This window comes from Somniosus microcephalus, chromosome 6 (genome assembly GCF_052327205.1).
Source record: "Somniosus microcephalus isolate GS21.2 chromosome 6, FLI_Smic_1.0, whole genome shotgun sequence".
Taxonomy (NCBI): domain Eukaryota; kingdom Metazoa; phylum Chordata; class Chondrichthyes; order Squaliformes; family Somniosidae; genus Somniosus; species Somniosus microcephalus.
The window spans coordinates 226,346,514-226,368,724 of NC_140992.1; the positions used below are offsets into that span (position 1 = coordinate 226,346,514).

Genomic DNA, 22,211 nt, shown 5'->3' on the forward strand with positions numbered 1-22,211 from the left:
CATAAATCCTTCCACCACTTCATACAGTTCCCCAAAGGGAACAGTGTGAAGACACGTATGACGACGACATTGCTAAATAAATAAATGGAATTAAAAAAATTCTTTTAGGGCTTTTAAAAGTCTTTAAATTGCTTTAATTCTGTTTAAAACTACTTCAGATTACTCAAAATAATGTAAACATTTTAAAAAGTTTATAAAAGTTACCAAAATCTTCAAAAAACTTCCAAAAACCTATTTAAATTGCTGCTTTGCATGTAAAAATGGTTAGCAGCTTGACAGAAACATTGGGGGCGTGTCCAGTGAAACTGAGACCTCAAGGGGCGTGTCTCACTTGCACTGCACGTTCCTGGCTTCGCGCTGGCTGCACTCCTGGGCGGCGTGACGTCATACGCTGCCCGGGATTCTTCTTCTGGAAACACCAATTCCAGGCGTCCCTGGAGCTGATCGGCAGTAGCGCGGGGTAAGTGTAAATACGGGGCTTGCACGCGCTGCAAGCCCCGTTCTGGAATTTCTGGGCCTACATCACATCTGTTGTCACTGTCAAGGAGCATGGAGTGTCCGGCACCAATCTTGCACAGGACTTTGCACAGAGCTTAGAGCCCATGATTTCCAGGATGGAAGTGATGGGCAACTCCATCAGAGTACTTGTCGACCCAACCATGATGCAGGGTCTGATGGGCAATGTCTCAGCTTCCATTACAGCACAAGCGGAAGCGACCTAATGTCTCAGTGCTGCCACGCAAGCTCAGACTGCTCTCATGCAGACTCAGCTTGCTGCCACGCAAGCTCACACTGTTACCATTGTGGCTGCATTTACCAGTATGGAAAGGGGTTTTCAGGGTCTCACAGCAGTCCAGCAATCTGTCCTCCAACAGATTACTAGGATTGCTGAGGCGCCATCGCGGCAGAGTGCCAGTGGCTCCATAGAAAATGAACTTATTGTCCTCTCTCAGGATGACAGCATTCATACTTCCACCACTGCCACTCTGCCAGTGCCTTTGCTGTTGCCTGTCAGCCAGCCAGCCCAGACTGCTGCCGCCCATGCTGAGGTGGTGCAGTCTGCAGCTGGGCCTCTAGGTCCAGAGCTGCTCGAGGTCATCCTGCAAGGCCATCTGCAGTCTCCCCCACTGAAAGTCAGCAGCCTTCCACCAGCCAGGCTGCAGCCACTGGGGTAGCACTTCATAAGAGCACTAGGACAGGCAAAAGCACATGGTAGACAGACACTAAGGGGATGCACAAGGGTGATTTGTTGACTTTGTTATGTAATATTGGATTGAATCATTTATAAATTAGGTTTGGAATGTTCGTTTGTGTTGGCTTTCATTTCAGCATTGTGGCCAAGAGAATGCTGTGATGTTCATGACAGAGGGATGGTAAGGTGGGGAATGTTGAACAACAGGGACCTGGGGTTTCATTCAGGGGAGGCAGAGTCTGATGATGCGCTCATGGACAGCCCTCCGGAACATGGATTTGTGGGCTGCCTCATCCCTTCCTCCTCCTCCTCCTCCTCCTCCTCCTCCTCTTCCTCCTCCTCTTCCTCATCCACTTCCTCCTGAGGTGGTCGCGGAACCCAAGGTGGCAAGGGCTGCGCCCTCAAGACAGCCAAGTTGTGGAGATGCAGCAGACCACCACAAATTGGGACACTCGCTCTGGCGAGTACAGGAGGGCTTCTCCTGAGCATTCAAGGCAGCAGAACCATTGCTTTAACACCCCGATGGTCTGTTCGATGTTGCTCCTCTTGGCTCTCATTATATGAGTGCTAGCCATGAGTGGTGGGGTTGCGGAGGCGAGTCATCAGCCAGGCATAGAGCCGATAGCCCTTGTCTCCGAGCAGCCACCCTTGGGTTTGACATGGTGGCTGGAAGATTGCTAGCACATCAGACTGACGCAGGATGAAGGCATCATAACTGCTGCCAGGATACCGGGCATTCACCATCATGATATGCTGGGCATGGTCACACACCAACTGCACATTAAGTAAATGGTACCCTTTGTGGTTACGGAACATCTCACCATTGAGATGCGGGGCCCGCAAAGCCAAGTGTGTGCAGTCAATGGCCCCCTGCACAATGGGGAAGACCAATATCCTGGCAAAAATACTTGCATGCTCCTTCTGCTTCTCTATGTCTAGAGAGAAGACAGTGAAGTCCACTCTCCTAGAGTACAGAGCCTCTACGACCTCCCGGATGCGGCGATGGATGGCGAACTGTGAGATGTTTGCTATGTCACCTGTTCAAGCCTGGAAGGATCTACTAGTGAAAAAATTCAGGGCCACGGTCACCTTGAGGGCCACTGGCAGTGCCGTCATCACCCTGCTCTGAGGCTGCAGGTGTGGTACCAAAAGGTGGCAGAGTTCTGTGACCACCTCCTTGGTGAAGCAGAGCCGCCGAACACACTGCTCCTGGCTTAGATGCAGGTAAGTGTTCCCTGAAGACCCGAGGTGGGTAAGGCCTCCTGCTGAGACCCCTCCTCCTTCCTCTGCCAGCAGCATGTCTTCTTTGCGGCCTTTGCTCCATCTCCCTGTAATTCTGCAGCGCGAGGAGGACTGCAACTAGAGCCCTCATGACTGGGAGCAAGTGGTGTAATCAGAGGTCTTCCAGTAGCAGCCAACACCTTCCCAGTGCCTAGCAGCACTCCCTGCACACTTTAATAACTTTTTAAATCTCTTACAGCAACCCAGTGCGCCTACAAACACTGCAAGAGCCAGTACAAAAGCAATAATCAACTTACCTGCAAGTTGGATGTATCCCTATAAGTAGCGCTGGTGGGGGTTCCCTCTTGCAGTTGAACGTACATTCAGCTGTGCATGTTTAGGAGAGGGCGTTGAATGGAGCGGCAACGTCGAAGATGGCAGGTGGTGCATCAAATCAGCGTAACATGCTGACTGATATCACGATCTGCATACTCCCGGCGCACTCACATACTACCAACGCTATCGCCCTTACCAAGATGGCGAACAGCGCGGGTCGTGCCAGAAGTGGCCAGAAGCAAGGTGTACAGCATTTTTTTTTAAACGGCCAAAACAACCGCTGCTAAGGTGCCAAATTCCACGGCCTAGATTTGGCAATTATATTAGCATATCATTTCTGACTGTGTACTTTTTATATAGAATAATGCAAAACATAGATTGAGTTGCAAGCATATAACCTGACCAAGGGTTTAGGTAATGTAATGAGTCATACAAACAAGGTGAGAGGGATTTATGAATCTCTGTGAACATAGAGGTTAGATTACAGCCTTGAAATCACTCCCTGGTATCTGCTGCTATTTATAATATATACTGCTTCAGTTTTATACAGGGAATCGTTAATTCAGTTTTTGGTCAGTTTTTATACTAAGAATGGCAAGCTGTAACTGTCAGTGTGCTCTCTGCCCTAGATGCAAGATAATGTTCACATAAGGTGTTTAATATGTGTGACATGGTTACTACTATTGAGAAATAGTCTGATGTAATAATTAAATTTAACTCCCTGTACATATTTAAGGCAATAATCCAATGCATCTGCCATTTTTCAGATAGTGTAAAATACGTTCAAAATTATATTTTTGTCACACCTTTTGTCAGTTAAAGGCACAGTAAATAGGCTGTTGAACCATAAGAAAAAAAAGGACAATAGCTCCATGTATAATTTTTGTAGATTTTTTATAATCAGTGGCAGAACTCATCAACCATTTTGTAAGGTGTAGTATTTAGAATGTAGTGGTAGATGTAATTTTGACTGGGAAGAGCAGAAAAAACCTACTTTTGGTTTAAAATTAGATAAACTAGTTTAAGCTCATAATAGTATTAAAAAGGATTGATTTTTTTTTAGAAAATCATCGTCTGGCTTTTTGATCGAATGTCTGGCAATTTATAATTGCTTTAACTGCATTCAGTTTGCACGTTGTCATTAATATGATTCATGCATGTCTAGAAAATGTCAAGAAACACAATATTGGTATCACGCCGATCAATTCCAAACTAATGTATCAATCAACATTTCAAAACATTCGGAGTATAATTATTGCCAAAGAATTTGACAGGCCAGACAGCCATGAGAATCTGCACTGATGGTCAGCTGTCTGCTTCATGACTGATTTGCCTGCCAAAATCATGGATGTAAAAGAGATTTGACCTTGCTGTGTGAGTGATCAGTCTTCATGAAAAGTGATTGTCATATGCACACGTCTCAATTTTGTAGGAAAAATCCAGCAATCCAATGGAGGGAGTCTCGGGAGTGTTCCGGAAGATGAGAAGACTGTAGAGTATCTGTCATCTGTGGGAGAAGAGTCACCAGTAGCTGCAATGAGCCCAGAATGCCAGAATCAGGTATCCTTTCATTAGATGGGAACCATCAGATCCGCAACAGAGGAAATTCTCTTGATTTATAGTGACATATAACCAATAAACAAAAATTTCCCCTGTGAGTATTACAGTACAAAATAAAACAATATTTTTGTTACATGGCATGAAGGCATTGCCAATCTTAAAAAAAAAAATGATCAAGCTTTTTCCCCCTTGGCTGCATCCGGTAATGATAAGTTATTGCACAATACACATTTTGTAAGGACAGATGACACACACAACATAAGTGAGATGTTTCCACAGGGTAACCAAGGTCAGGTTTATGTTGTGCATTAGCCTTGTTATTAGAAACCTTATTACACTTTTTTGTGTTTCAATTTCAAAACAGACAAGAATTATTATAATGTTAACTTGGGTCATTCTGATAGTTACTTAAAAATGCAACAGGTTCTCTTTGCTCTTTTGTGCGCTGACACGTTGAATTTATGTTTTGTTAGTGGAATTTTACAAGTCATAAACGAACTTGGCAGTCCATGTTTATTGCTGCTCCATATTAATAGCACATTAAATGAAAAAAGTGGTGCAGAAATGAGTTTGTCAGTCAATCAGCCTACAGCTCAGTGATTGTATTATGTGACAGCAGCAGTGTTTTGTTGTTAGGCACCAATTATTCCATCAAGTGTAATGTCGTGGTGTTGGCACAATAATGGAGCCATCTCATTTAAAATCATTGTTGTTTGAGATGACAGGAAGAAAGACTTGGCTGTAGTACAGTACAGATTGTCGCTAGCATTTTATGAATGCTGTAAGCCTACATGTTACATTATAAGGGTATTTCCAGATTCTCTGTTACAAGACAGATAAACCATTTTAACCTTCAGCTGGAATTTTCGGTACAACAGACTGCTCGAATATATTTTTCAATCACGACTAATTTCACCTGTATAGATAAATGGTTTAAAAATAGTGTCATCTAACCTTAATCTTGCCAAGTTTCCTTACAAAGCAACCTCTCCATGGGGAGGGGAAATTAGACAGCTTGTGTCCCTGGACTACTTTCTGCACCTCCGAGTAACTGTGCCAAGAGTGACATTGGTAGAGTCTAGGAGCAGCTCGTGAGTAACAGAAAAAAACTTAAAAGGAGGACATTTTTCTTTTTTTAAAGTAATGCTCTTTGTCACCTGTAATTTAGCTGTACCAGTATATTGTAGTGATGTTTCATTGTTCCTGATGCATCCATTAGCTATTTTGTGAATAATGCCTGCCATTTGCTTCAGCACGATCACAATAAGTAATAGTGGTAATTTTAACAAATTCCACACCCAATAATTTCAATAGACTTTTTCAATAGTAACAAATTATAATATAGTTAACAAAATTAACAACATCACTCTTTGATCATTTTAAAAGCATATCTATACAAATACATTTTAATTGCAAAGCATGGAGAGATCACTTATTTACCTGATTGCTGTTTGTGGGACTTTGTTGTGCGTGAATTGGCTACCGTGGTTCCCTACGTTACAATAGTGACTACATTTCAGAAGTACTTCATTGGTTATGAAGCACTTTGGGATGTCCTGAAATCATGAAAAGAGCTACGTAAACTTGAGGTCATCCAAAACTCGGCTACCTGTGTCCTAACTCACACCAAGTCCCGTTCACCCATCACCCCTGTGCTCGCTGACCTGCATTGGCTCCCGGTTAAGCAATGCCTTGATTTCAAAGTTCTCATCCTTGTTTTCAAATCCCTCCATGGTATCGCCCCTCCCTATCTCTGTAATCTCCTTCAGCCGCACAACCCCACCCCCTCGAGATATCTGCGCTCCTCAAATTCTGCCCTCTTGAGCATCCCTGATTATAATCGCTCTACCATTGGTGGCCGTGCCTTCGCTTGCCTAGGCCCTAAGCTCTGGAATTCCCTGCCTAAACCTCTCCACCTTGCTACCTTTCTTTCCTCCTTTAAGACGCTCCTTAAAACCTACCTTTTTGACCAAGCATTTGGTCACCTGCCCTAATTTCTCCTTATGTGGCTCGGTGTCAAATTTTTTGTCTTATAATACTCCTGTGAAGCGCCTTGGGATGTTTTAATATGTTAAAGGTGCTATATAAATACAAGTTGTTGTTGTTGTTATATAAAATTATTCAAGGTTAAAGTAACCACTCATGTATCATAGATAAAGTATATAAACTTTCCTGTGGTTCTAATCGTGACTTAACTCCTATTTACAATGGGCCAGAATAATGGCAAGGCTAATGGCGCTCGCCATTATTTACGGGTAAATGGCAGCTTTCCACCAGCTTCGTGGAGCACTAGGACAGGCAACGGCACACTGAAGGCAGGCACTAATGGAATCTACAACGGTGATTAATTGGGGCAGTAATTCCTCCCCAAACGCGTGAGTACGGAAGGGGTACTCACGCGTCTGGCCGGAGGAAATGCCGGTTTTCAGCATGCACAGCGCATGCGCTGAAAACCGGCATTTCCTCTCCTCTAACCCAAGAGGTGAAGAGGCTAGCGTGTGCGCTGTAGGGGGCAGCGCGTGCGTCTTGGATTTCCTCTGTTTTGGGGGATTTGTGCGTGTGTAAAGGCCTCCGGTCTTTACGCTTGTAAAAAGCACACGTAAGTATTTATTTTTACAGGTAAGTGGTGTTTTAGTGCAATTTAGAAAAAAAATTTCCACAGTTTTATTATTTTAAAGAATCTACAATAAGGTAAGTTTAGTTTTAGACCCTTTTGATTAAAAATTTATTTTTTTCAAAAAAAAAAATTATTGTTTAAATTATTTTTTTAAACTTATTTATACTTAATTTAATGATTGGGATGTTTTTTAAAATTTTATTTAAAATTTAAGTAGTGTTTTGGGGTGCAGTACTTTTCATGAGTTTGACAGTTCTTACTCTCAAACTTATGAATGAAGTTTCCCCTCCCCTGATTGGCTGAACAGTGCTCACCTGATCCCAGCCGGCACATCGCACTAACTACGCCGCTGGGTCAGGTTAGCACAGCGCGCCGACATCAGAACCGGGCCACTGACAGGAAATCCACTGCGGGCCAGGTTTCAGATGTCGGCGCGCCGGGTAAGTGCACATCGGGGGCTTGCACGCGCGGCAAGCCCCCGACACCAAGTTCTGGGCCAATTACTTTGCTCTGTAATTTTGGATGGAATGATGTATAAGGTTGGATTGGAATGTTTCTTTAGTGGTGGCTTTTATTTCAGTAGTGTGGCAAAGAGGATGCTGTGATGGTCAGTAACAGAGTGAAGGTAAGGTGTTAGGACTATTGTTGAATGGGGAATTGGGGTTACGTTCACTGGTACCGCAGTCGGATGAGTCAATTGCGGACAGCCCGGGCAAAAAGGGACTGTCTGTGTTGCCTCCTTCCTTCTGCTTTCTCCTCCTCTTCTGCTTCCTTCACCTGTTCCTCCTCCTCCTCCTCCTCAGCTGGTTGGTGTATGCCTGGTGGCAAGGTTGTGGAGCATGCAGCAGACCACGATGAATCTTGAGACGCGTTCTGGTGAGTACTGCAGGGCTCCTCCAGAGCATTCCAGGCAGAGGAAGCATTGTTTAAGGAGGCCAATGGTCTGCTTGATCAGATTTTATGTGGTAGCATGGCTTCCATTATATGCATGATACCCACGTGTGCCAAGTGGTCAGCGGATAGTCCTCATTGCCCAGTAGCCACCTTCTAGTTTGTTGTGGTGGCCCAAAGACTGAGGGAACAGCGGACTGGCGCAGAATAAAAGCATCTTGACTGCTGCCAGGATACTGGGCATTCACCATCATGATGGGCTGAGTATGGTTGCACACCAACTGCAAATTCAGCAAGTGGTAACCTTCGCGGTAGCGGTACATCTCAGCATTTAGATTCGGCGCCCGCAAAGCCACATGCGTGCAGTCGATGGTGCCCTGCACCATGGACAAGCCCGCTATCCTGGCAAAGCCACGTGCACACTCTGCCTGCTTCTCTCTAGTCAGAGAGAAGGCAACAAACACTCCTCTCCTGATATAAAGAGTGTCTGTCACCTTTCTTATGCAGCAATGGATGGCGAACTGGGAGATGTTACAGATATTGCCTATTCCAGCTTGGAAGGATCCCGACCAATGTTCCGTTTAATATCTTTTGGGGTGCGCGGCCTCTTTAACGCGTTGCATGGCCCATTCAAGTCTCCGTGAGCGTGGAAAGCCATCAAGTGGCCTGCACAGTACCTCCAGACCTCTGTAACGCAGCTAAAAGGGAACATTGATCCTGACGCAAAGCACTATCTATGCCCCGGTGTGAGGCTGTAGGTCTGGTTGCAAGAGGTGGTAGAGTTCTGTGAGCACCTCCTTCATAAAGCGCAGACACCTTACGCACTGCTCCTGGCTTAGGCTGAGGTAAGAGAATTGCTCTCGGAAGACCGTAGGTGGATAAGGCCTTCTGCTGAGAGCCCTTCTCCCCCTCCTCCTCCTCCCTCTGTGAGCAGCTTGTCCTCTTCTTCGCTGCCTCTACTCCATCTCCTTGTCATGCTGCAGGCCAAGGGGGACTGCAAGTAGAGCCCCCATGACTGGGAGCAAGTGATGTAACCAGAACCTTTGAAGTCAGAAGCAGGGTCTTCTCCACTTGCAGCACCATTCCCTGTCACCTCACCAACTTTAAACAGCATGAAAAGCTCCAAACACTTCCACAAACTTACCAGTAGAAATTAATCAGCAACTAACCTGAGAATGGTTGCTGATCCCTTTAAATATCGCTGGTGGGGGGTCCTTACTGCTGCTGAACACATGATCAGCTGTGCGAGGTTAAAATGGGGCGTTAGCTCCAGTGTGTAGGACGAAAATGGCAGTGCTGGTGTCAAATCAGCATTGCACACTGATTGACGTCACGATCTGCCCACTCAACATACTTCCAGTGCATGCTCCTAACACCCTCCCTACTGCCCTCACCAAGATGGCATCCAGCATGGGACGCACCAGAAGTGTGCGCGCGTGGCGCGGATGCCATTTTTGTCACAAAATGGCACCCATAGTGCTGAAAAATCGGGCGCTACAAAGCCGAATTTCTAGTCCCTTGCATTTATATCACATATCCTAGCAGATCAAAAAGCACAGTTGCTTTGAACTGCAAGCGTTATTTCTATGTAGGAAAATGTGGCAGCTATTTTGCACTTAGCAAGGTTCCACAAACAGTAGTGAAATGAATTGCCAGTTAACTTAGTTTTGGTGGTGTTGGTAGGAAGAAGAATGTTGGTGTGGACTCCAGGAGAACTTCCTACCCTTCTTCGGATAGTGCCATGGGTTCTTTAGTGTCTGCTTAAAAGACAGACATCTCGTCCAAAGGATGATTAAAATAAACTGGTAATGCTTCTATTAAAATAGCAAACAAAGGGATATTGTGCAAATGCTTTGAATATTTGTATGCTAATATCATAAACAGTAATTTCCAAGCTTAGATGTTTCAGGGTTGGGGCCAACTATGATACTTAATGCAGCACAATAATACGTCTAGTTGTACAAAACAGTGAAAATGAATTTACAATACTAAGAGCATAGTGCTGAACAACCATAGATCCCACTCAATAGATTAACATTCATTCCTGGACACATTTGTGAACTTGATCCCTGTTGACACATCAAATCACATGACCAAAGTCACTGCTGTACAAATCATGTCAGTTCCTCCACATCATGAACACGCAGGGCAAACCATTATCTGGTGTGAGATTTTATAGCAAGTATGGAAGATTGCTGCAAACCCAATCTGAATCACAAACAGAAGCTGGTTTATGAAGTGGAAATAATTTTCAAGTGTTATGTATTGGGTATTAAAGTGCAAGTCTACTTTAAGAAGTGAGAAACGTATTACAACGGAGTCACCGAACAATGACCAGACAGAAAAGTTAGGAACTGAGATTTTGAATGTTGGGGAGGGGAGGAGGGAGATTCTTAATACATAGTACAGCTCAGTAAAGATCTTGGGGAAAGTGAAAGGACAAATTAAATGAGTATTAGTATTGTTTCTAAGTAATGAATGTTGGCAATCTACCATGGAAAAGTGTTTGTTCTGTATTTGTACTGTCTGAATTCAGTTATCAATTATTTCATAAGTCTATTTTTCACTTTAAATGTTCTTTAGATTGCTGCAGAGAAATAATTGATCATTTATTTGTTTTAAAGAGGAACTCCTTCCATTGCATTGTGGCTGCCCTATGAAAGGCCTCCTCAAGGATGATTTATAGAACTAGCATTTGTTTCCTTATATTAGCAATTCAGCATCTCTTTTACTCTTTCCTGTCCTTTGTTTTTGCAGATTGTATGACATCCATTTATAGTGCAGAGAAAAACTACCCCAGCTTCAACTTGTCGGTCAAATGGCTGACTGGTGTCATGGATGGCTTGTTAAATATTAGGAAACATAGCAAACAAGTTTCCTAAAGTTCTCTGAATATATTTCTAATCAAAGGTATCCAGCAATGCATGGTCAGTAGCCTTCAGCGTCAGTTCCATAGAACATTGAGCACCACACAGTAATAGTTCAAAGTGGTTAAACATCGTACTTGCTGGCTTGTTCCATCATACGCAAGTCCAGTCTTGGAAAGCTTCATAGATTGTCCAATCCTTTGAAACACATTCCAGGTCAATACCCTGTATGCCAGTTGCCATTGCCTCTATACAGCGATCAATATAATTGTCCAGCATGATAATATAATTGGCAAACTGTGTGCATAGAAGATATCTCCAGTAAATCCTATCATGGTAGCTTTCAAGTATTGCGCTATCATCATAACAATGCAGAAAAGAGGAGGAGAAAGAGCTTAGCTCTGTAGTACTCCATCAATAATAGAAAATTATAAACCCAGCTCACCATCTACCAACATGCATAGTCCACGACATTAAAGATTTTAGAGGACGCACACAAACCCCCTGGAGAACTGCTAGGTTAGTATCTTCAGACACTGAAAAAAAAATCAAATGCTGCCTTGAGTTCAACCAAATTCATCACTATTGGCTGACTAAACTCCAAAAGATTTCCGTCATTTGATGCAAAGTAGATATTTAGTTAATGTAGGATCTATTGGGTTATGTGTAGCAGCTTAATACCAAACAGGCTTAAAACTAGGCTTCTCCTACTCAAGGTTAACTTCACATTTCATCCGTAGCTAATCCTACTCCATGGTTTTACTGTTTTAGTCTATCTTACATACTTTGGCCAGTATTTTAGTCATACGGCTTATAAGTCCATCAATGAAATTTTGATATAGATGCCAAATTAAGTTTACAGTTCAGCTGCCAAAAAATTCCTAACTGAAGTCATGGTAACAAAAGTAAGAGCGTTTTAATTGTAGTAACTTTTTAAAATCGTATTTTACTTTAATACATCACATGGGGACCTAAAGAGACTTGTCAAAGGGCTTTGAGATGGTAGTAGTCTTGCACCTCTATAAGCAGCACCCTGAGTAGTGGCCTCGCCCCATATGCTTTCTGGCACGTGTGCAGTAATTTGATGGAGGTGGTGAAAGGGTGCAGATATATTGGCATCCAGAGACAGTGGCATCATCCAAGCCCATCCCATGTCTACTCCTGGAACAAGGCTCTGTCTCAATATGCTCACTAATCTATGTGCGAACAGACCCTATGAGAGTATTAAGATTATTGAAGCCTCTTTCAATGGCTGTCTTAAGGAGCCTTCTCAGTAGGAGCATGCTGAGAGTTGCTATGACTGGCATGGGGGTGGGGGTTCCGTTGAACTCGGGCATGTAGAATTGCCTAAGCATAGTCGTTGGAGGAAAATTGGGAGGACAGTATCACATGCCAGTAAAGTCCCTCTATATCTTTCTGCCTGATATACCTCTATGTGTTGTGCCAAAATCACTCTAATATTCCCAGCACAGGAAAATCTGCCCTATTGCTCCTTGCTAGCCTCCCATCTCCATCCTCCAACATGCCCAAAATATTCATCTGCCTGTATCTTCTCCCGTACTCTGTCCCACTCACTCATCACCCCCCCAAGCACTGAATTTAAAGTAACCATTCTCATCTTCAAATCCCATTATGGCCTTACCCCATCCCACTCTGCAACCTTCTCCAGTCTTACATTCCCTCCTGCATCCTTCGGCCTTCTGTCTCTGGCCTACTGTGCACATCCCCCTTCCCTTCGCCCGACCATTGGTGGCAGAGCCTTCAGCTGCCTCGGTTCTACTATCTGGATCTTCCTTGGTAAAACCCTTCACCTCTCCACTTCCCTTTCCACCTTTAAAAAAGCTTCTTAAAATGCATCCTTTCCACTAAGCTTTTGTTTACCTCTGCTAACTCTCTCACCATGGCTCAGCAGTGCTTCTTTTTATTTCTCCCTCTTAATAGCACCTTGGGACGTCAAACGTGCAATATAAATGCAACTTTTTTTTGTTTGCTGAAGCTTGAGTGGCCTTTTCGCATTCCATACTAACCTACATTCTTATTTTCCAGGATAATAGCACAACAGGTACTGTAAGGACATTTAGGACGGTGATTTGCTGGTTTATGTGCTACGAAGCACTTAGTTTATATAAAATGTCACATTGAATAGTAAAATGCTACATTGTGGTTTTGGTTCCATGCAGTTTCTGTTACTGTTTACAATACATCACAGAATTAAACCAGAATAAATTATTCAAAAGAATAAATAAAATAGCAGACAGCTGAGGTCTAAGAACACATAACGACATTTGTATTTCCCTTACACTCAGATGCTTTCAGCATAGAATTTCCCTCAATGCCACAGTGGGTTGCATAGGGCAACCTTATCTGGAGCTTAATGTTAATTGTGGAATAAGCTGGATTTTCTGGAGCATCTCATTAAAGTTAATACAGCATATATTAGCTACTCTCAGTGAATCAGTGATTTTAGTCCATGCAGCACCAAGCCCAAATCATTTGGTGGCACTGACTGCATACTGGCACACCTCCTGCATCTTCATTAAGGTCAGGCCCATGCATTGCTATTTAATGGAAGCAATAGATCATTTTAAACATTGCTCATTTCATTCTTTGTGCAATATTTGCAGCAGTGCCTCGATGGACACCTAATTAGATTATGAATATTGGTGTACAAACACTTAAAAGCATTCATTTAAAATTCCTTTGTCCAAAACTTAAACCATTTATTTGAAACTGGTTAACGCCTCCATTAAAATAGTTGGCAAAGGAGTTTTATATGAGCATATTAAGAATTTTTACACAAATATTTGAAGAGCTTAATTTCAAGGTGTGTGACATTGGTCACATTTTCTACCACAAAGTAGCCCCATCATTGGGCAACAACACACCTTCATTGGGCTGCAAAGAACCTTAGCAACGTCCTGTAACAATGCCACAAATCAGAGAGCCCCAGGAGAAGTAAGTAACTACACTGGAACTGAACTTCTAAAAATAATCTACATTTTTTTCATAAATCCCCTTTAAAAGCACTGATATTTCTCAGTGCTTTATTTTCAATGCATAAATATTATACTATAGTGTGTGTTCTAGTGTGAGATAATATTTACACAACACAAGGACCAGACATATTGCAATTTTACTACCATTGTGTACTCTGCTCAGGTCCAGATGTTGTATTAATATTCAGCCTTGGGATATTGTAAGTATAATTACACATTTACTGAAAAAATAGGTTCAGAAAGTTTGGACTCTGGAAGTAGCCTGCCTCAGGGAAGGGGACTGGCAGCGCCATTTGCTGGTCCTGTATGTTAGCCAAAAGTCAGTTGAAATGGAAAACCTTGGAGATCCGTAGAAAACCATCCCTTGACATTCCCAGCCATGAAATTAATATTTTCACATTTATAAATGGGCTATGCTTATGCAACTGTGAGCTTGTGGCAAGAAATGTAATCCCACATCAAGCACTCGCACAATACATTGGCACAGATAAACCTGCACACCTGGGCTCTTCTGAGAATTGACTCCCTGCTCAACAGAAACATTTTACTAATGAAAGGACTGTATTATGAGAAAAGACTGAAAAAACTTGGAGTTTTCAGCTTTGAAAGACGGTGACGAAGAGGTAACATTAGAAAGGTATATAAGATGGTAAATGGCATAGAAAATATAAACCATGACAATAGGACAAGGGGGCACAGGTTCATATTAGTGAAAGGCAAATTTTCAACTAGTCTCCGGAAGTTCTTCTTCATACACAGATTGATCAACAAATGGAATGGACCTTGGATTGGGTAGTGGAGATGAAAGACTGGGATCATTGAAGAAATAATTAGATGCTGTGTTAGGGGCTGGGGGACTGCTGGGTCTGTCTAAATAGATAAGTTAAGATGAGTCAAGACCTTCCTCATCCATACCCGTCATGTGACCTTGTACTAAAAGTGATACTGAAAGAAGCTGCTGTCCTTTACAACTATGAGAGTTCCTAATTTAAATTATCCCTTAGACCAGTGGTTCTTAAACTTTCTTGGTTGAATGGATTAGTAATCACTGACCCCCATTTAAGTTATACTAAATAATACTCAGAATATGAAAGTGCTGCATGTAAAGACTGTTTTAATAATGCTTGTAAGAAGACAGGTATTTACTTACAGATATCAGTGAGATGGGTGTGCCTGCTTCTCACGGCACAGTCTGTCTATCCTTGGTGCGATGTCTAGTTTTCCAAATCTCAATTTTCTTCCTAAATGTTGCAATCTAATCACTCACTTTGAGTATGGTTATATTGCCCCTCTGTATTGATACTGTACCAGGATCTTCTGACAATGAATTGCAATGTAGCTATAGTGACATTTACAAAACAGGAATCCCTCAAGTATGTATGTATAAAATGATAGTGATTTTAAAGCATTGATTTTTTTTTAATTACAGATTTACTGAAAAACTCTCACTAGCATTGGTTATTCAGTGTATTCAAGTGCTGCCCAGAATAATGGCCCAGAAATTAGGTTCAGGGGCTCGCCGCGCGTGCAAGCCCCCGATGTGCACGTACCCGGCGCGCTGACATTTCAATCCTGGCCTGCATTGCATTTCCTGTCACTGGCCCGCTTCAGGTCCTGCCGCGCTGTGCGTGCGTGACCCAGCGGCGTACTTAGTGCGATGAGCCGGCTGGGATCATGTGAGCACTGGGCAACCAATGGGAGGTTGCAAAAGTTAATTCATGAGTTTGATAGTAAGAACTGTCAAACTCATGAAAACTCCTGGCCCCAAAACACTACTTAAACTTGAAAGAAAATTTAAAAAAACATCACACTACTTAAATAAACTATAAATAACTGTAAAAAACTATTTTAAACAATAATTTTAAATTTTGAAAAAAATTATTATCTAAAAAATCGGGGCTAAAAATAGGCTTACCTTACTGTAAATTCTTCAAAAAAAATGAACCTGTGGAAAAATGTTCTAATTTTACTTAATAGACCACTTACCTGTTAAAAGTAAGTACTTACGGCTGCTTTTTCCACGCGTAAAAACCGGAGCCTTTTCCCCACGGGCAACTCTTCAAAAAAAAAGGGAAGTTCAGCGCGCACGCACTACCTGAAACCTCGCATGCATTCCGCCTCTTAACCCCTTGGGTCAGAGGAGAGGAAATGCCGGTTTTCCCCGCATGCGCTGTGCATGCTGAAAACCGGCAATTCCTCCGGGCCCACGCATGAGTACCCCGTCCGTACTCACGCGTTGGGACAGGAATTACTGGCCCATTATGTCAGATATGCTCCTTGGCCAGCCGTTGGCTGTGGAAAAACAGATCTAATGTAATCAGGCTGGGATCTTTGTTTACAGATGGTAGGTTCCTCCCTGAGCAGCTGGCCCCGCGCTTTCCTGCCTCTGACTCCTGTTGCTGGCGGTGGCATTGCGGCCGCTCCTGGTCTACATCTTTTTCCCTCCCTCCTTCTCCTCCTCTTCCTGCATCGCACAGCCACTGCTGTGGTAACCATTCACCATCCCGTTAGCAGCACCCAGCCGCTCTGCACCAACTCGCTCTCCATCGCCGATTGTTTTTATAATATATCCTCAAATCAATTAATGTATTGATTTGTTTGTGGGTTCAATGACGACACATTCATGAAAGAGAATGACTTTTTATCTAAAGTATGTTCAACTCAGTTAACAGCATTACAGGAGACACCATCTTAGAGATCCATCTAAAACAAAACTAAAACTAAACTAAACTGCCTCTCTCACATGCCCTCTGCTGGTCAGGCATAAATAATCAAGCAGGCAAATATGCTGGTAAGGCATCATAATCAAACAGGCAAATACCATCACTATTTGCTGATATCATTACATCTCCCTTTCTTAAAAGAAAAGTATTTTACTTTTATCTAACTACATGTTTTCTTTGTATTGCTCTGCATTTTAACTGTAACACTTAATGAACTTACATTATCATTATCATTATCAAGGTTTTTTAACCTTGTTTTGTGTGTTCACATGAAATATGTAAATACACTAGAACTTGAAGAAAGAGTAAGATAACATTACTTCCTTCTATAACAATAGTCCTTAAACTTGCTCAATGAGTCTCTCAGGAGGCTTCATGTGTCTTGAGGATTTTCTGATTGATTGTCCTTGAATCTGAGTTGTTGCCTCAGATGATGGTTTCTCAGCTGTGTGATCAGATTGTTCAACAGTATCAGTCTTTTGACCTGCTGTGTGATCAGGTTGTTCAACAGTATCAGTCTTTTGACCTGCTGTGGCTGGTCCCATGAGAAGATCCCGACAATTTCTTCTCAGAACAGCACCCTCATCTGTCTGAATGGTGTATGACCTTGGTTGAACTTCACTCAGGACAGTTCCCTTCTGAGTCCATATGTTTGTTTTCTCTTTGAACCTTACTTGGTCACCAGTGTGGAGTTCAGGTAGGTTTTGTGTTCCTCTGTCATAGTAGTACTTTTGCTTTTCTTTCTGTTCTTTGAACTTCCTCACTTTCTCCCCCTCTTTTGTTTTCAGGAGGTTCTCCGGGATGGGTAGGTTTGACCTTAGCAGACATCCCATAAGGAGTTGGGCTGGTGACATACCACACTCGAGCGGCATTGTGCGGTATACAAGCATGCTCTGGTAGAAGTCAGTTCCACTGTCTTTTGCCTTGTACATCAGTCTTTTCACTGTCTGGACCGATTTTTCCACTAGTCCATTGGACTGTGGAAAGTGAGGACTTGACGTTGTGTGGACAAAGTCCCACTCTTTGGCATAGTGTCGGAAACTTGCATTGTAAAACTGGGGTCCGTTGTCTGTGAAGACCTCGCTTGCCACGCCATGTCTGGAGAATATGGCTTTCATACATCTTATCACAGCATCTGCAGTGGTGGTGTACAGTCTACAAACCTTTGGATACGGGGAGTAATAGTCTGTGACTACAAGATAGTCCTTCCCTTGACATACGAATAGGTCAGCGCCTACCTTCTGGTAAGGTCTGTCTGGCGCTGGGTGTGGCTTTACTGGTTCTACCAGATTGCTTGCTCGATATTTCAGGCATATTGTGCAGTTTGACACCTCATTTGTCACATCTTGGTTGATTCGTGGCCAGTACATCACCTCTCGTGCTCTTTTCTTACACTTTTTGACTCCCAGATGTCCTCCATGGATCCTTTTTAGCATCTCTTTTCTCAGACTCTTTGGGATAACTATTTTACTTCCTTTGTAGATGATGTCTTCGACCACTGATAGTTCCGCCCTGCAGTTCCAGTACTCTGCCATGTCAGGTGAGCAGTCTTGCTTCATGTTGGGCCATCCATCCAAGATGCTTTTCCTCAGTCGTCTCATTGTTTCATCTTTGTTTGTCTCAGTCTTTATGAGCTCCATTTTTGCATCTGCTATGGGCAGTGCACTTGTGATCATGTCCACATAGGCATTCACTTTTTCATCCATTTTGGTGTTTGCGGGCTCACTTGGGTCAACAGCTCTGGACAACGTGTCTGCTGTATACATCAGCTTACCCGGTGTGTATGCAACATTCAGTGTATAGCGTTGCAGCCTGATCATCATTCTTTGTATTCTAAGCGGACAGCTATTTAATGGCTTTTGGAACAATGCAATCAAGGGCTTATGGTCAGCCTCTACACTGATTGCTTGTCCTGCCACAAACTGGTGAAATCTTTCACAGGCGTATGTGATGCTGAGCAGCTCCTTTTCTATTTGAGCATATCGCGTCTCCGCGTCTGTCATTGAGCGCGATGCATATGCAATAGGTTGCCAGTAGTCATATTGTTGCAGAAGAATGGCACCGAGCCCACTCTGTGATGCATCTGATGATATTTTGATGGGTCTCGCTGGGTCATAAAACCTCAGAACTGGTTCCTCTGTGAGCAGTTTCTTTAGATCGCTCCATGACTTCTCATGCTCATGATTCCATTCCCATTCTATGTTCTTTTCAGTTAGTCTTCTCAGTGGCGCCATCTTTTCTGAGAGGTTGCATATGAATTTACCCATGTAGTTGATCATTCCATTAAACCTCTGCACGTCCTTTTTGCATTGTGGCTTTGGCATATTCTCAATGGCGGACACCTTTCTGGGATCTGGTCTGATGCCCTCACTGCTAAGGATATCTCCCACGAATGTCAGTTCTGTCACCCCGAGCTGGCATTTCTCTTTATTCAGCTTCAGGTTTGTTTTCCTTGTTGCTTCCAGCACTTTTCTCAGTCTCTCGTCATGCTCAGTTCTCGTGGTTCCCCATACTATGATGTCATCCATTGATGTATCAACTCCCTCCAGATGCTCATAGATCATATGGATAGTTTTGTGATACACTTCAGGAGCTGAGGCAATGCCAAATGGTAACCTTAGGAATCTGTATCTGCCAAATGGACTGTTGAACGTGCACAGTCTTGAACTTGCCTCATCCAATTTCATCTGCCAAAATCCTGATGATGCATCTAACTTGCTGAAATACTTTGCATTTGCAAACTGTGACATGATTTCCTCATGTGTAGGAAGCTTGAAGTGCTCTCTCTTTATTGCTCTGTTTAGATCTCTTGGATCCAGGCAAATTCTGAGCTTTCCATTCTTTTTGTCCACAACGACGAGGGAACTCACCCACTCAGTTGGCTCATCTATCTTCCGAATCACGTTCAGGCTTTCCATCCTGTCCAACTCTGCCTTCAGTTGCTTTTGAAGAGCAAACGGAACTTTTCTGCATGGATGTATGACCGTTGGCATACTTTTATCTACTCTGATCGTGTGTTCTCCTGGAAGGCAGCCTAGACCCTGAAATAGGTCGTTGTACTCTTTCATGAGTTCAACATAGACTGTCTCTCCTTCGCTTTCCACAACGAGGACTCTCTTTACCAGGTTCAGTCTCTCACAGGCTTTTAAACCTAGTATGGCTTGCACATCCTTTGGCACCATGATTAATGCTAGCGTGTGCTCTCTGTCCTTGTGTGTCACTTTGACAATGCATCTCCCTTTCACTGGTATATCAGTACCTGAGTATCCTGTCACTTTCACTTTTATTCCATGTATCTTTGGTCTGGGTCTAATTTTCTTAAAATCAGTCTCTGATATCACATTAACTTGTGCTCCAGTATCCAATTTAAATGGAATGTGTATGCCATTCACTTTTAGTGTCAACATCCAGTCTCTTTTTTCTTTTTTGTTTTCAGACACGACATATACATAGAACTCCTCTATCCCGCTTTCATCTACTGTATGGACCTTGCTTTGTTGCGCTTGGTTCTTACAGCAACGGGCATAATGGTTGTTTTTGTTGCAACTATTGCATTTTTTACCCTATGCAGGACACTTTTTTTGTGGATGCTGTGTACCGCATAGACTACATGACTTTCGATTGCCCCTTTCATTTTTGTTCGCTGGCCACGCCTCTTTTTTCACATTGGCGCTCTTTTTGTTAAACGGTTTGTGTCTGTTCATTCTCACTGCACCCACGTTGCAGCTACTGTCACTGAACAGTTCTTTTGCCTGCGACTTCACAGTCTCTGTAGCCCTACACAGTGCTATGGCTTTTCCCAGGTCTAGATTTTGCTCTCTTAGCAGTCTTTCCCTTAGACCATTATCTGGAATACCACACACCAGTCTGTCTTTTAGCAGCGTGTCTGTCAGTCCCCCAAATTCACACGTTTTGCTTCTGTTTCTCAGTTCAGTCACATACTGATCAATAGTCTCACCCGCTTTCTGTACACATGTGAAAAATCTGTGCCTCTCAAACGTCACGTTATGTTTAGGTATGCAGTAGGCCTCAAACTGTTCCATTATTTTATCCAGCTTCATTTTGTCTCCATCAGCAGCGAATGTGAAGTTATTATACACCTCCAGCGCTTCATCACCCACAACATGTAAAAACACTGACGCTTTCATTTTATCACTTTTCTCGTCAGCTCCGATTGCCGCTAAATACAACTCCAAACATTGTTTGAACCTCCTCCAATTTTCAGCCACATTACCTGTCAACTGAAGCTTCACCGGTGGGTGTAATCCTACCATTTTTTCACTTCGTTAGCTATTCTCCAATGGTAAGTAACGATGTTCTCTTTTGGCTTGCTAATATGTGGAGAGCTGATTTAACTTCAGATTTTTCCTCTTCATCTCTTTCAATCACTTCTGACACCATGTATTGATTTGTTTGTGGGTTCAATGACGACACATTCATGAAAGAGAATGACTTTTTATCTAAAGTATGTTCAACTCAGTTAACAGCATTACAGGAAACACCATCTTAGAGATCCATCTAAAATGAAACTAAAACTAAACTAAACTGCCTCTCTCACATGCCCTCTGCTGGTCAGGCATAAATACTCAAGCAGGCAAATATGCTGGTAAGGCATCATAATCAAACAGGCAAATACCATCACTATTTGCTGATATCATTACACTTGTGACGGAGGCAGTTTAGTTCGGGGGCTCCCTGGAATGTCTCTGCCGACCCCCAGGGGTCTGCGGACCCCAGTTTGAGAACTGTCATATTGGTTAGCTGGAGTGTAAGTTCCACAGCAATAAGCAACAAGATGAACAGACTAGACCTACAGTCTTTTGCATTGTCACATTCAAGTACTTGATGTTGTAGGACATAGGCAATATTAGCAACCTCTTTATTTTCTCACTGTTACGTATCAACTTATACCAGATGGACATGCATCAGGAGATACTGGACAGTTATTTTGTAACTGATCATTACTCATACTAAAACAGACACTAAATTCATGATTAATGCTTCATTCTTAAAATGGAAGTCCTTTTGGGGAACAAAGTTTAATCGGTGGCTTGTTTTATTGTTTATACATTTGCTATTTGCCTGAAAATTAACTTCAAATATTACTTTATTGAAATTTTATGGTAACAAGAGCAGTTTTCAAGATTAAACTATGTACTATAAAATAGCATGACCCAAAGGCCTAGTTCATCAGTGCTTTTATTTTCAAAGCATAAATGTATGTTTGCAAATGTGGACTAAACATTTTAATTTAACATTAGCTATAGTGTTGCATCTAAAGATTGGATTACTCAGTATATGTTCTGTGTAGACATTCATTTCCATAGCAGCTCGATAAACCTGTTTTAAGATTAAGAGCTAAATCCTAAAGCTGACAGATAAACAAGCTCTTAATGAGTCTTTATGGAATAGTTGCTAATGAAACCAAAGCTGGCTGTGAGCATTTCTTCAAGCTCCTTTCACCATGACTAATGAACCTCTAACCCCATAACTCTATTGTGCTTGAATTGTCTTCACTTAAGCATGGTGTATTACTGTTCCACTACCACATTCATATCTTTGTGCTGTTCCACAATTTTTTTTGTGGTTTCCTCAATCAATTCTCAACGAATGCATTTAATCCTCTTTGGTTTCTTTACTTTTTATGTATCACGAGAAACTTGAAATATTTAGACAGTGACAAGGGCACGCCTTGTAATTAGCCAATCATTCAGGATTCACTTTATTCAGCAGGAAGTCTTTAATATGGTAAATTTGTTATCTCATGAAGTTTAAACCTGCCACTGACTGCTTATTTGGTTATAGTAG

At 42.6% G+C, this 22,211-nt stretch overlaps 1 protein-coding gene across 1 annotated transcript in view; it reads left to right on the top strand.

Annotated features, from left to right (window-relative positions):
- LOC147116492 (uncharacterized) overlaps positions 1-22,211 on the top strand; it is a 368,216-nt gene that overhangs the window by 240,857 nt on the left and 105,148 nt on the right. The window contains exon 7 of the mRNA XM_085991496.1: positions 4,182-4,309. Coding sequence (XP_085847622.1) covers positions 4,182-4,309 — 128 coding nt within the window. The remainder of the gene's footprint in view (positions 1-4,181; positions 4,310-22,211) is intronic.